The 15,189-nt window shown below is 41.5% G+C and overlaps 1 protein-coding gene across 1 annotated transcript in view; it reads right to left on the minus strand.

Annotated features, from left to right (window-relative positions):
• The window catches only part of col15a1b (collagen, type XV, alpha 1b), a 50,824-nt gene extending 36,294 nt beyond the window's left edge, over positions 1–14,530 (minus strand). The window contains exons 1-2 of the mRNA XM_047331794.1: positions 14,380–14,530; positions 14,000–14,064 (exon numbers count right to left, since the gene is read on the minus strand). Coding sequence (XP_047187750.1) covers positions 14,000–14,064; positions 14,380–14,390 — 76 coding nt within the window. The 5' untranslated portion in view covers positions 14,391–14,530. The remainder of the gene's footprint in view (positions 1–13,999; positions 14,065–14,379) is intronic.
• Between the last annotated feature and the right edge of the window lie 659 nt (positions 14,531–15,189).

Consider the following 15,189-nt stretch of genomic DNA (forward strand, 5'->3'; position numbering starts at 1 on the left):
GAGGGGTGGGTCTCTAATGGAGCAGATGATGGGTTTAAGATTTAAAGAGAGGGTGAGAAACCCCCCCAGGGGAAGAAGCTTGATTAGTCATGGTTTAGTCAAAAGATGGGGGGATGTGGAATGGGACAGAGGGGCTCAGTAAGATAGGGTTAGCATGGGGCGCAGCCCTGATGCTCCACCACACACACACACACACACACACACACACACACCATCATAGTTATGTGCTGTATAATTACACCTCCTACCAGCCACTGACCCTTCCCTAGGTCCTAATAAGCTGAGGTTAAGCAGAGGGGGTTGGTTCTGGCTTTAAGGGTTCACAGTTCTACGAGACATGATAACAACAGGATATGCCTTTCAAGCAGTGTTTACTGATTTAATTTCACCTTTGCTTTTCGATTACAACGTTCACCAGCTTCTCACATTATCCTGTGGGTTTATCATCGCTTTATAGATGAAAAAAAAGCTCCTTCCTGTGGCTAAAGATGTTGAGTGACAGTGAACCAACGCAGTAAAAGTTATAGGGTCATAAAACAATGAGCTGAAAGACCTTTTAAAGCACCATGGAACTGAAGGGAACAGTAGACTACAGTGGTCCGACACTGCAAGCAACCCCTTCCACATTACACATAGGCCGTGTTCAGACCTGGTATTAACCTGCGTCTTGAGTGATCCGATCACAAGTGGACATCTCTTAGTGTTCACACCTTTCATGAAAATGTGACCACTTGTGTCCTCAGTGACGATCAGACGGATGTTAGTAATGCCAGGTCTGATCAGGGCCATAGTCATGCCATCCCCGAAAATATGAAAAGATCTTATTAATGCAGCTTTAAACTTTGCTTTCCTTACAAACATAACTATGTCATTATTGTATCGACGCTGAAGTCTCCTGAAAGAAATAAATGTCAGAAAAATGACAGTTAATAGATTGGAATAAGGTCTACACATACAAATACAGTTGTTCTTTCGACGGATAAGACTTGCAACAAATACAAAGAGAGTTCTCTGCCCTTTTTGTCCGACCCAGGGAATTTTGTAAACAATGCATAGTATTAATGCTCTTTATAAAATGTCTTTATGTCAAATTAAATAGCATTTCCATGTCATAAATTTGCAACACAATCGCTTTTGGAGCAAGTTCAAGAATCTTATGGATATTGCGCTGTTGTCTCTGAGCAGCTGTGGCAATAGACTTCCTGGGACATGACAATAGCAAGAGGTCACTAAGGTGTCACTTACTTAACTAGGACAAATGTTCATGTTTGTGTGTATGATTGAAATGAAAGGATTTGTGGGATCACTTATTTTGGTCAGGTGTCATCAAATAAAAAGAAAGCAGCCATGCACTTTCATGTGCAGTGACTTGTGAAAAGCTGCCACATTCTTATCAGTATTTTCAGACCCCCTTTTTCTTTCTATACGGGGTGACCCTGTTTAGGGGCCTCTGGATTCCAGGAAGAATAACCCTCTCACCCTTCACCTCTCTCTCTCACTTCCCGCTCTACCTAGCAACCGCCCCAACAATAAACTCTAATTGGTTTACTGTCACAGCCGATCGCACAGGGATGCTATGAATTTATTCGCAGAATAAGGAGATTGGAAAAAATTTTGACACAATCCCAACGGGACTATGAGTCAAACTTTTATAATTCTGTAATTATTATTATTTTTGAGTGTTGTTTATGTTTAATGTCACTTACAAAAAACCTGTATGATGTCATTCTCGAAGTCTATTATACATATTTGTGCAAAATAAATTCGACTACACTAAAAGGCCCTACAAGCAGATGTATGCATATTGCATATTGGCCTATGACGAATGAAAGTACCTCAAGATGAGATGGTGGCCACCACCTAGTGGTCATAAAGAGTAATGCATTTGAGAGTGGTTCGCACTTCACAGACTATGGTTCAAGCTCATTCATGTGACTGACAGAAAATGTCAAATCAAAATAGTTCATACACATGATCTGCAATATCCAGTCTGAATGTTGGGCCATGAAGTGGAACCATGAACTCAGTTATTCCTTTATGTGATTACAGAGAGAATAGAAATTTGTTTGAGGCCAATCCTTACCATCACAAAAAACAGGTATATAGGTGTAACATTTGAACACCACATACTGGGGTTCAGAGTGCCTGGCTACAAGGTTGTCAGAAAGCAGATGTGGTCATGAAAGCAACTGATGAATGGTTGATACATCCAGCTGCACATCCGAAGAGAAGTTAAATGCACACTTGACCAAACCGAATTCACCTGAAAATAACACATTAAATGATGGATAGTGCCCCGGGATTACATCAGACAAGAAAAGATTGGGAACAAGTAAAAAACCACACCTATATGAAAATATTTCACTTGTTTAAAACAGTCCTGTTGCAATGTAAGGCATCTGAGCAAACTTAAAGCTCTGCAGGAAAAACAAATGAACTGACACAGTCGGATTGTGTCTCTGTAACAAAACACTTCACTGTCCACCAGTTTAACAAAGATGGTCAGAGTTCTGTTTCTGTGTCTTTGTAAGTCCTATGTGTTCTTAGATCTCTCTGTATGTGTGTGTGTGTGTGTGTATGTGTGTGTGCGTGTGTACAGGATGGTCAACTGTGCCAATTAGAGCGAAAGAGGTTTTGGCTCACTGGTCAGTGTTTTTGTGCCAGAACAACAAAGTTCTCCTTTAATTGTCTCTAGGAAGTTGTGAACAATCAGGTTTTACTTTTTTAACAGCAATACAATTTAAATAAAAACTGCTTTTCCAATTAGCAAACGTATGCCCCTACTGACAAATTGACAAATTAAGCCCAAGAGATCGACTACAGCATTTTGAACTTTGGACTTTTTTCTCCTGGTTCTGTCGAACAACCACAAAGTCATCTGTGTGAGCCAAAGGTGCTTTGTGTGTGTGTGTGTGATTGTATGTTTTACTTTAGGTTTGATTGACATATCCTCTAAACCAACCATTAAAACCAGAGAGCAAAGTGGGCGGGCTGCAAACGTCAACAGAGAGGACCTGTTCTCAGGTAACGGTATACCCAAATGCATTTTCTCACACACACTCATGCACGTTGTAGCCACTAACCAAGCAGTCAATGAAGCCTGTGTTGCTACGCTGTTTTTCTCATGCACTTCCCCCCCTTCCCTCCCTCCCTCCCTCTTCCACTCCTCCTACAATGTGTTTTCATTCCATATTTCAAGGCCATGTTCAGGAAACGCTGGACTTCATTTATAGGCTCTCGTTGGAAAGACCGGCCAACGAAAGGCTGTCAAGCCACCAAGGATCATTATGTGGAGGAGTGAGTCAATATCCAGTCTAATCTAGTCGAATGCAGCCAACAGAGTCACTGATAGGCATCCATGGCATGACGGATTAAGCTTAAGTACACAGGTCACAAAAACAGAACAAGGCTTCAGGAAAGTACTGCAAATTACTGAACTCTAAATATGATCTGCGACTGATGATAAAATTAGTAAATCCGAGACTAAATTAAAAAATAATGATGATAACACAAAGAAAAACCCAAACTGAATGAAGTGTTTTCCACCTTGTTTTTCATGAAACATGTGAAATTACCCTTAATTTTATATATATTTTTTTATCAGTAATGTAAGTTGTAACAAGAGATATGTTGATGACGTTTTGCATCTTTTTTATATAGACCACGTGGATTGGAGGTCTCAGTTTATCAAACTTGTAGTGTACTCTTCAGGTCACTGAGGGGCAGCAACACTTTCTTGCTGTGGCTCAGCGGCGATTGTGTGAGCGAGACAGGAACTGTCCGTCTGATCGAATCTCCTCTGTGTCCGGAGAGACGACAGGTGGGAGACAAAGAATGCCCGGAATTTTGGAGATGATGTCCGACACACACACTCTTTGAACCTCTGGCTCGACCTCTAACCTCAGTGATGACAAAGGAACATACCTGCGGGCAGAGGGATGTGTGTGTGTGTGCGTGCGCGTGTGAGCAAGTGGTCCAATATCGGACTGCTGTAACATCTACACATGCAAAACCTGGTGTTGCTCTCGGCAGCAGTAAGACAACAGAAGAAGCAGTGTTGTTTTCATGATCCTCGTAGTAGTAATCTGTAATAAGTAGCAGTAATAGTAGCAGGTGAGGCGTATAGCCCACCGATTTAATGCACGCCCCTTTGCATGGGAAAAGAGGGGGAGGATGGGCAGGTTAAGGGAGCGATAGAGGAGGAAGGTCTGTTAAGAAAAGAAGACAAGAATAAAGAGAAACAGGGTAAAAATGGTGAGTCTGAGATGTTGTCAGAAGGAGAGTTTGGCCCGAGGGGAAGGATTAACCCAAACATCTGACCCTGCCCACCTAAACACACCGACGCATTAAGAGTAACCAAAACCCAGGCTCAGATGCTGGTATGTTACAAGTACCTGACTTCTCTCGGGACAGTGCGCTCTCTTGTTTTGGAGCGCACAAAAGTTAGTTCATCCTCGGAGAATGTGCCTCTGCCATTATGAGTCACGGCTCCTTTTCGGAGCCGATGGAGCACGAGAAAGTAGAGTCATGATTGGGTCGTGACGAGTGACAAATCATGGTGTATTGTCCGATGATGGCTAAAATGGTAACATACAACTGATTCAAAGCAACACGGCATGGTTTACTGATGACTATAAACCTCCACTTGGTGTGTGGATGTGACACTTTGAGAGATAGACTTTGTCCAAGCATAGACATACACTAATATTTCATCACACGTCACGGTGACAGCTGAGAAACCGGTTGTTACACACTGTGTTACTTAAATGTATCTGACAGGTATGAGAGAGGAATTCCCTAAATCAATCTGAGACCTTCGTGCTTTTGATGAAAGCCTGCATCACCAACGTTCAGATAGTTCTGGCTAATGACTGGGCCAGGCATCCGGCCAACTGCCTGAGAGGAGTCATGGGGCCAGCCTAACACAGCGTCAGACAGAAACACAGTGACTAGACAGGCACGTGAACGAGGGTGAAATTAAGATGATCTAACTTCGACTTTCTTAAAAGGTGTCCTCCATTTTTTTAAGTGGTCAGACCGTGGTTTAACTAAACAACTGAGAGGTCAAAAGGCCTTGTGTTTGTCAACTATCCAATCTACTAATATGTCTTTTAGGAAAAATCCCAGCAGCTCTTGTCCTGTACAGTATGTGACCTCTGACCTCTCCAGGAGGCGAATTTCCATAGGGATCATTATACATGCACAGTGCTATGTCATGCTACTATATCCTGTATAACCATATTATTGACTTCATGAATGTTAAAGCTGGGGTAACAAATATCATTTGTAATAATATAACAAAACTTGCTGCATATAATATGAACAGGAGTTGCCTCTTAGCATGGATGTGCAAATAAGCACTTGCCTAATGTCTTTATAACGTGTATGTTACTTTTGTGAATTTTTTTTACATTTTCAAGATCTTTTCTTTTCCAAGTTGCCGAAAGACATGCCATTTCTGTGATGAATATGCTACGACACATACAGTACATTAATTTACACATCAAGCAATGTCAGCATTTTTGGGGGGTTACGTTTGTGGCCACCTTTAAACCCTAGTTTTAGTCAACCTTAGGTCACCTTTGACTCCTGTTATCTCTGTTTTGGTCACCACCACCATCCAGAGAAAATGATCTGTTTGGTTGCCAAATGTTCCTGAAAGCCAGTCGCTAACTTTGCTGCTTGGTGCTGAGAAGGTAGTGTAGTGTAAGCCCCCTGCTGCTGGAAAAATGTGGGGGCCCTCAACGCCAAACAAACATAAAACACTACAGCTGAGTTAGGTGATCATTTTCTGTTTCTGTTTGTCACGACTAGCGACACTTTTCACATCAAACTTAGTCATCTTCACCCATTATTAATGTACAAATATTGACTAGCTCAGCACTCGGGTAAATGTATATCATATCCCATGAAAGTAAAGTGAAAAGTGCTATGGTTTGGCGACATGTGATTGCAGCTCGCACTCTGCAACACGACAGCTGAGTGGTTAAATGGTTTACAGGCTGCCTGCCGATCCACAGGTTATTACGACGATAACCAGTTGACTTGGCAAACCACTACCGGTGAACTTCTGACTTCGAACACACATATGCACACACATTACACACACACGATCACTCAATGCCACACTGTAAGGTCTACAGTGTGTTTCAGATGAAAGAACGCATTGTCAGGAGTTGTTGGGAGGTCAGAGGGTGGACATCTGTGGAAGGACAGTTTCCATTACATCAAGTGCCCCCCCAGCCCCCCAATCCCCCCTGCCATCCTCTCACCCTTGCTTCACCCTCTGAAATACATACTCACACAAAGAGAGGCAGAGAGAGACTAAGAGGTCATCCACTGTGCTGCTCGGAGATGGTTTTTCGTTTTGTTATATTTTCCATGAGCTAGTGCCTGCTGAGATAAGTGGGACAGCTGGACACGAAGACAGAGAGTTAGACACACAGAGCGACGTTAACTGCAAAATGTGGTCTGATTGGATGCCCAGTATCTCTTTAAATCCATTTCCTCCTCAGATCACTAATCTTAATTTGAAAAGCATAACCTACAGCAAATCTCTGAAACTATTTGCCTCGTCGATGCTTTTATTTTAAAATTGGGATAACACATGAAATATGAGCAAATAATATATATTTGTCCACAGGGAGTAACCAGCCTTTGTTTTGTTTTTTGTTTTTTTTATTATATTACAACACATTTACTGTAATGTGCCATGAAGCATCTCCACTGTGGCTGATTGTATTATAGTTCATTAAAGTGTTATATGTCGGTAGTGAATGATTGAAATGAAGAAAACTGCAGATATGACTTACTTTCTTCATGTTAGCTTCATAAATACATGATTTATGATAACCTCATCAAAATGAAACCTACCAAAACAGTCCGTAAATTAGTTTCTCTAAACATCTGGTATCATAGATACAAGTTCCTGCGCTATTTACATCCGTTTACATCCTGCTTATGCATGCATAAAGCAAAGGGCTTTGAATGGGACACTCGCAGTGTGTGTGTGTGTGTGTGTGTGTGCGTGCGTGTGTTTGCTCAGCTGCAAGTGTTGTTCTCAGAGCAAACAACCCCTCGGAGCTTCTCACATCGACTCATCTCCTCTTCCAATACGAATGTTAATGAAAGACAAGGGAGGCACAGTGATGGGGGAATTCTTTCGCCCATGCAAAGTGTCACCCTCACTGTCCTGGTGTGAGGCGTGAATCCCACTGAGCACGGCCTGATGTGACAAACGGACGCATTCATGGTACTGTAGGAAGTTGGGGACAATAAGTGCAGTGACGTCCTGCAGGTCTGTGATGTCGCTCCTGTTAGACACTGTGACAGTAATGCGATGGGGACCACGTCGAATGAAAGACAACCTTCAGGGAAATGTCGACGGGAAAATATTATCTCATGTTCTTTCCATAGTCCCCCTGGCTGGCAGAGTACCATCCCTTGACGTCCACCCACTCAACCCTCACTACAAAATTCACTATTGTTCAGAAAATGCAGAAGCGAAATGCTGTGCAGTGTGGTGGTATTTCTCGTCTACCCTGCTTCTGTGAGTGAGACAGTTGAGACAGACATAGGAAGTGATGTGTTCAGGTGCAAAATCATCCCTGCAGAATATTAAAGCAGCTCGAGTTACCCTTTTCCGCACGAAAACTTAAAACCTTCCCCACCTTGTATGCTGCATAACACATCCTAAATAAAATCATTCTCAGGAGTAAATATATTTTAGAAATAAAAGTAATCTTATCTGCACCTGAAAGGTGTTTACAGGTAAAAGACGAGCCACCATGCACATACATCGTAAGAAGTAAAATAATATTTTACATGAAGTAGCAATGAATTCAGCTATGGTATGCACTCTACAGAGCTGGTGGGTATGGCATTTCCGTAGCAAACTATTTTAAATATTTTACCTTTAGTATCATCACCTTTAAACCATTTTTTTCTTTCAAAAACTTGTTACTTTCATGCACACTATTAAGTGAAATAATGTACACACTTTATACTGATTTTACATGTTGATCCAGGTGTGATGAAACTGGACCAACAGCAATGCCAATGTATTAAAAATATAATAAATCATAACTTGCTCAACAGCAAAACATACCAGATGTACGCTGAATCAAACTCTTTTTGTCTATTTGTAGATAATAATGATCGTATTGTTACTATGTATTTTTTTTTATTCCTCAATCAATCAATGGATATGGTTAAAATATCAAATGTGTTGAATCAATGGTGAAACAGCTTGAATTTTCACATATTTGTTAAAAGCCTCAGCCTCAGTGAGACCTTGTGTGTGTTATCAGTGTGGTGCTGCTGTTGTGTACTGACCAAAGTAGTGTAGTAGTAGTAGTAGTAGTAGTAGTATTAGTAGTGTACAGAGCTTTTTCCCAGTATTACTCAGAGTAAATGTGGGGTAATGTGCATATTTCCCATTATGTAACTGGCTCCAACACCAATACCTGCCAACATTTGTAAAGTGGTAACACATACAAGGTAAAACAAGTCTATGATAGTTCAACTTTATTGTCCAGCTTATTCCCATTTCATATCCTTTTTTTCCCTTTTTTTTTTTTCTTCCTCTGATGGTCATTTCTGATATACTGTTACTAATTAGGAGCACTGACGGGCAAAAACAGAGACTTAAGAGCTGGTACTCAGCAGCACATTATTGTCACCCCAGGGAATGACAGGGGAGAAGTGGAGGAGAAGAATCTGAGCTGCTAATCCAAAGGTAAATAATAACAGGGCGACTGTGGCACAGGATGTCAAAACAGGCGCTTATGTCTGAAGGGCGTATTTTAAAATGAAAATGAGTTTTTCATGAAAGTAAAGTAGTCAAAATAAAAAAGAAATAAAGATATATTTTTCTTTTTCCAATAATTGCAATTGGTCAGAGTTTTCCAGCTGATTCTCCAATTAGATTACACAGGAACTGAGAAAACACACTGAGTGCTGGTAAGAACATTCCACATCATTCCACATGGAGGACCAACACAGGGCAAAGGTCATCACATCATTAACATAGGGGTTCGTGTTGTTAGTGATTTAGTGTTTTAGACAGATTTGTCGTCAAAGGGAAAGAGAGCGTGCTGTGTGTGTGCAGAAACTCTCTGTCTGCAAACAGCAGAAGGTTCAAAATTTCAGTAGCCACAGACCCAAATATGCAAAAGCATACCTGAGCATAAACGCACACACAGAAAGACAGTGTACTCGAACGTTCCCTTTAAACTCGGGCAGGTATTAAAGGCTACCTCAAAGTGAGAAAGTGAACATGATGTTGTACATGCCGCATGTGGGAGCAGTTGCATAAAATCAGACGGACAGAATAAGAAAGAAGGGGAGGATTTGGGCACCTGAGGGTCTTTCAGGGTCTCTGTATTGTATACAGTTGTCATGACTTCATCTCATTAGCACTCTCAACACAGTCAGCAGCCATTTAACTACTTTCACTGATTCATCAGAGGACTGAGTCTGGATGTTGTGGAGGATTGTGGGCTGAAGATCCACGTCTGAGTTTGACATGAGGAAACACAACAGCACGTTGCCATTGGCCGCTCTGTATTTGTGAGTGTTAGCTAACACACATAAACAAGACTTAATATCTTTGGGTAAAGTACAGCTGTTTGGATAAAACAGGCAATTTGAAGAGGTCACAGAAAAATCAGTTCATGGCACAGAGGTCCAGTGTTACATGAGTACTACTTAGTCATTGCTACTTTATTACATGAGTACTCAATAGTCATTGCTACTTTATTATATGAGTACTTGACTCAATAACAACCGTAACATTTGCACATAAACAACAATGAATGCTCTCCTTAAGTGAAGAGACTTTCTTTTTATGTGTCTTGCCCCAAAGCATAGATAGTGTGGAACAGATACACAAGGATCATGATTCATAGTCAACTTTCTAAACAGTGACCATGGAAACGGTGCACCGCACAACAACAGCAGCCACCCAATGACATCTTAATGTTTCCATTCCAAAAAAATATGGCCATACGAGCTGTAAATCTTGTTTTCGTCCTAAAAACGGATAAGGTCTTTCTATTATTGCTTCCGATATTGGTCTAATATTCTCTGCAACAATACAGGCGCTTTTGCTCATTTTAAGCCCAAGCACACACTGTGACAGCTACATCGTCTCAGTGGGCATAACAGCACGGAAAACATGAGACAATTTACAACGGAAAAGGGGGAGGGAAACCCCCAAAGAAACACCCGTTCTTGTTTTCCACTCACAGACTTTTCCCCATTAAAATCCTATGGAGCTGACGTTACACACATACAGCAATGACACCTTTTACAGTTAGCCCATTGTGTCCAGCTGTGTTCAAATGGAAGCCACCCCAGCTCAATGAGGACATTCCAGACAGGATGCCGCTGCAGTTGAGGTCTCCAATATACTGAAGAGATTTGAGTAAAGACCTTTCATACTCTTCTATAACACGCTTGCCTGCCAGGATTTCACACTCATAAAATGGAAGTTTCACTCCAGTAACCAAATAAGTTCAAGAGAGGAAACGTTAGAAAGGCTTATATGTCAAATTAAACATAGTTAAACATCTCTGGCACCTGCATCTTCATAAAATGGAGAACGCTAAAATATGATGTAATTGACAGAAGAAAAATTCATAAAGTTCATAGGCTGAGATTGTCATCTGTACAATAATGTGACTAGGTTTTACTGTACAGACATGAGTCTCACCCAGAGCAGACTCCTACTGGGCTCACCTCACAATCATTTATATTGGCTAAACATAGAATCCTTTCAGAGCAACTCAACCAACAGTAAATGGGAAGTGAATGTTCCCGGAGGCAGGAGTGTTTTTTTTTGGGGGGGGGGGGGGGGGGACAGCGACGTTTCGAGCGTGGAAAACAGTAAGGCAGAATTCTCGGTTTTGACTGTTGTTGCAGAATGTCTGGACATGAAGACAATAATCATGATGCACTCTTGGAAAAGGAAAAGTTTGCTCTAAAACCGAAATCGTAATTTACCTTTCTTGAAAAGAGATACTGCCATAAAGAATTGATGGCTGGTTTTGCCGTTTTTTCCTCGATTACACTGATCAGTATCGGCATATCGACGCCTCCATGTGAGAGCATGCTGGCGTTCTAAAATCAGACGATCAAAATCAAATCAAAACATTTATGCTTTTGTTTAATGATTGTCTATAAATCCCTCGGTCCACACGAGTAAACAATAGTAAAAAAGCTTAGGCAAGGCTTCCAGGCTTTCAGATTCCCGAATTTTCAAAAAGGTGTCAAAAATGCTGTTATGAATGGAGAACCAAGAGACAATAGTATCTAGCTCAGCATTGACGTCGTCCAAGGCTCACTCTGCAACTGTACTTACACTGTGAGATGACAGGCAACACCAGAAACCAACCCACAGCCTTTGCCTGACGAGAACATGATAGTAGACAATTCCGCAAAACTGAAGTTAACCTTTCTAATCAGTGCAGTTATATACACTTACAGTAAGAGAAACCAGATTACACAGGCAGGATAATGTGTTGTTATCAACGAGTCCCCCAGACGGTCATAGGCTGCTTCACGCTGGAGTGCACCAGCGGCAGGTGTACCGCACCTTTTGTCGTCATGGTAACAACAATATGGCCTATGGGAGCATACCAGCAGCATACAACCTGACCCGTCGTTATAGTAACAGTGATAAACCCACAGTTAAAGTTGTGGAACCGTCAAAGTTTAGGTTTAGGCACAAAAATGACTTCATCACACCACGTACAGTTTATACTATGTCGTCACTATGTCACCTTTGATGGCGCTACGCTTCAGCAGTTTGGAGCTCTAATGTTTTGCTCTTTTACACTGTCAATGATAGATATGTCTGGTATTTAAAGCAGGATCGGGGATCTCAACATGTGATTTTCTCTGTAAACACCATGCCTCTGGCAGTCCCGCAGTGAGTGGAGCTGGATGAGTTTGCTTTCAGAGTCTTTCTATGCATGTTTGACATTTAGAAATACAGTTTGGTCATCAAAAATCACTCCTGTACGCGGCGGCTCACACCGACGTCAAACTGGCACAGGATCAAGTGTGTTCTTGAGACCTCTCTTCAAAGCTCATTGCCCCCCATTCAAACTAAACACTTAATTTCTCACCCTAGTGCAGCGTTTGACTTGTCTGCCACTTCCAGCTACTTCATTGCACACATTCACACACACACACACACACACACACACACACAGACACACACACACACACACAGATGACAAAGAGGGCAAAGGAAGCAGCCTATAGCCAAACAAACAAACAAACAAACAATCCCTCTCCAACAGGGCTGTATAAGGAGGGTCTCCCAGTGGGGAGGAACTGACTGAAAACCACAACAGCAGACAGAGGTGTGAACATGGAGATGGGAATGGGGGCTTGTCCTATACTGTGTGACCTTCAATGGACTGACAATTCAAGTCCAGCCAATTTTGTTATCTTAAAAAGATTTGGGCTGGGCTTTGGAAGCACAATAAAAACTTAACTGCGTAGTGGGGGGTATGAAAGACGTGGATATTTAGCTAACAGGAGTTGTCTAATTAGAAAACACTATGAAGTTGCTTTAGAGGTCCAGTGTTTTAGAGTTGATCCTAACAACGTCGGATTCGATTTGGACCACAACACGGTCACTCTTGGGATTCCCACACACAGTGTGTAAAACACGAACTGCCTTGCATTGTCTAGCCCGCCACTGGATACAGTGCATTTAGAGGTAGTGAAGTCCTAAAACAATGTGGTGCCCATAAGTCTGTGTAGTCATCCACACATCAAAGTCAAGTGTGTCTTCATTGGAGTGCCAAAAGTAGAATTTTGTGTTTTTCAAAATAAGACTTTCACTTTGCACTTTGCATATTGAAAAACTTGGTGGAAGTGGCCATGAATTGGTATATCATAAAATAGTTTTTACACTTAGCTCGACTGGAAAATTCATCCGCTCCACTGGAGAGCTGAAAAATTGCTGGCTGATAACAGCAGCAGATTTGCATGGTGCAATGACAGCAACAGAGAGGTTGTAAGAGAGAGAGAGAGTCACAAACCACGCAAGAACCCCCGATAGGAGAGTGTGTATGGCCAAAGATGGTGGCCGCCCCACTCCGCCAATAAGCCAATCATTTGCTCAACAGAAGCTGAACAGGGAACTCGTCGAGCAAATTGTGTTGTTGCCCGGATTTAAGCGAAACCTTGTGCAAGCATAGTAAAAGTATAACCAGTGTTTTTCTTCATCAGACTGGTGATATACACAGTGCAGCTTTAATTTTATGGTGACTACTGAAAGGCCAGTTATGTCTCTCTCTCTCTCTCTCTCTCCATTCTTTTAGATGGGGCCTGCTCTTGTTAGCCTTAAATAACTAACTGCCCAGGGTTGTTTCCAAAATGGCAGCTAAGTGGCGAGACTTGCCTATAACTTTGACAGTAACTTTGTACAAGATGCAAAAATAACTGACATCTTTCTTGGTTTTGCAGCAGTTTAATGTGACCCAACTGGAGGGCAACCGGCTGTTTATCTCACCGTCACAATGTCTTCTGTCTTGAAGAAATTTACATCTGCAATCCAGCAAGTTCCCCTAGGGAATCTAAAACTTGTGACACGCAATATAAAATGCAGTATGACGGCCAGGTTAAAGCAACGCATGTGACTGCTCAGTTACAGTGAGGGATGTGACTGTGCATGTGGTATTGCTGAAACAGTCACCCGAGACAATATGAGGATGTCTGGATGATTGGACCTTGATTTAATTATTGACAATAATTTAAGTGATGATATATAAAAAGAAATATTGAATTGCCCTTGGTCATTTGTCAGTTAGTTTTCTGAAAATAGATGAAGCCATATCATCAAAATAAAACGGAGCTGTATTTCACTCCTTCTCCCAGCAGTTTTTTTTTTTTTTCATCCTCCCTCTCTGCTCTCAAGAATCCATCGCAGCTGTATATTTCTTTACGGTTACAGTTTTGACAAAAGAAGCATGAATGTTACCTTCTATAACCTGCAGGGCAGTAGTCAGCCAGCACAGCAGGACGAGATGCAGGGCAAGAGACCACCTGAGGAGACACATCATTCACGGAAGCTGCACTTAAAACCTTTTGACTTAGGCATAGAAAACTTTCAAATGAATGAGCGCATTCAGACAACTTTATTTTAAATCGTCCCTTGTTATAAAGTTACTTTGGGTCAATAAAGCATTGAAAAGCACAGAAAGCTGGTCTGAGAGGAAATGCTGCTACATCACAGGTCTAACTCTGAGGTGTAACTGAAGTGATTGATCAAGGTCCTAATGTTGAGTCAAGTCAATTCAATTTCAGCCTATTATCTATTACCTGCAAACCAATACAGAGGTATTCTTGAAATGATCTTACCCTTGAAGCATTATAGCAGTTGAGAGAATGAAGATCCAGGTTTGGACGTGAACTCCAAGTGCATGTGTGTGATGAAATTCGGGCAAACTCTGTGGTCCCTCTGCCCGACAGCGCAGCCCAGAAATTACACTGCTCTCTCTCTCTCTCTCTCTCTCTCTCTCTCTCTCTCTCTCTCCCTCTCCCTCTCTCTCTCTCTCTCTCTCTCTCTCTCTCTCTCTCTCTCCCTCTCTCTCTCTCTCTCTCTCTCTCTCTCTCTCTCTCTCTCTCTCCCTCTCTCTCAGTACAAAGGCTCCTCTCAGTTCGGGGGCTAAGTGACTCTAAGGCCCACAGAGTTGGGAAATTTGACTCCCTTGAAGGAAAAAAAAAGGAAAAAAGAAACCCCTCCACCCTCATTCACTCAGTGGACCCTCTCTCCTAACCAGTTGCCGATTGTGTCAGTGTCCTTTCATCAATAATATCGTGATGCCTGTTATGATGTTGGTGTACATTGATGTCATTTAAAAAAAATCTGTCAAATACCAAATGTATGAATCTTTACAGTTCTTTTCAGACCATTTTACTTCATGACAAGTATGTTTGATTAGTCATAAATGAAATTAAGGTGAAATACTTCAAAAGACACTTGAATTAACGACTGAACTAATGAATAAGAATATATATATATATATGATAAATATACCACCTATGTATGGTCGCAGCTTGTCAAGCATAATGTAACAGTAGCACAAGTAAGAAGAGTCATTAAGACAGTGAACTAAATAAGTACATTTTACCTTTCTAAAGTTTGTTAAAATCAATTAATATTAGTCA

The sequence above is a fragment of the Scophthalmus maximus genome, chromosome 5 (genome assembly GCF_022379125.1).
Source record: "Scophthalmus maximus strain ysfricsl-2021 chromosome 5, ASM2237912v1, whole genome shotgun sequence".
Taxonomy (NCBI): Eukaryota; Metazoa; Chordata; class Actinopteri; order Pleuronectiformes; family Scophthalmidae; genus Scophthalmus; species Scophthalmus maximus.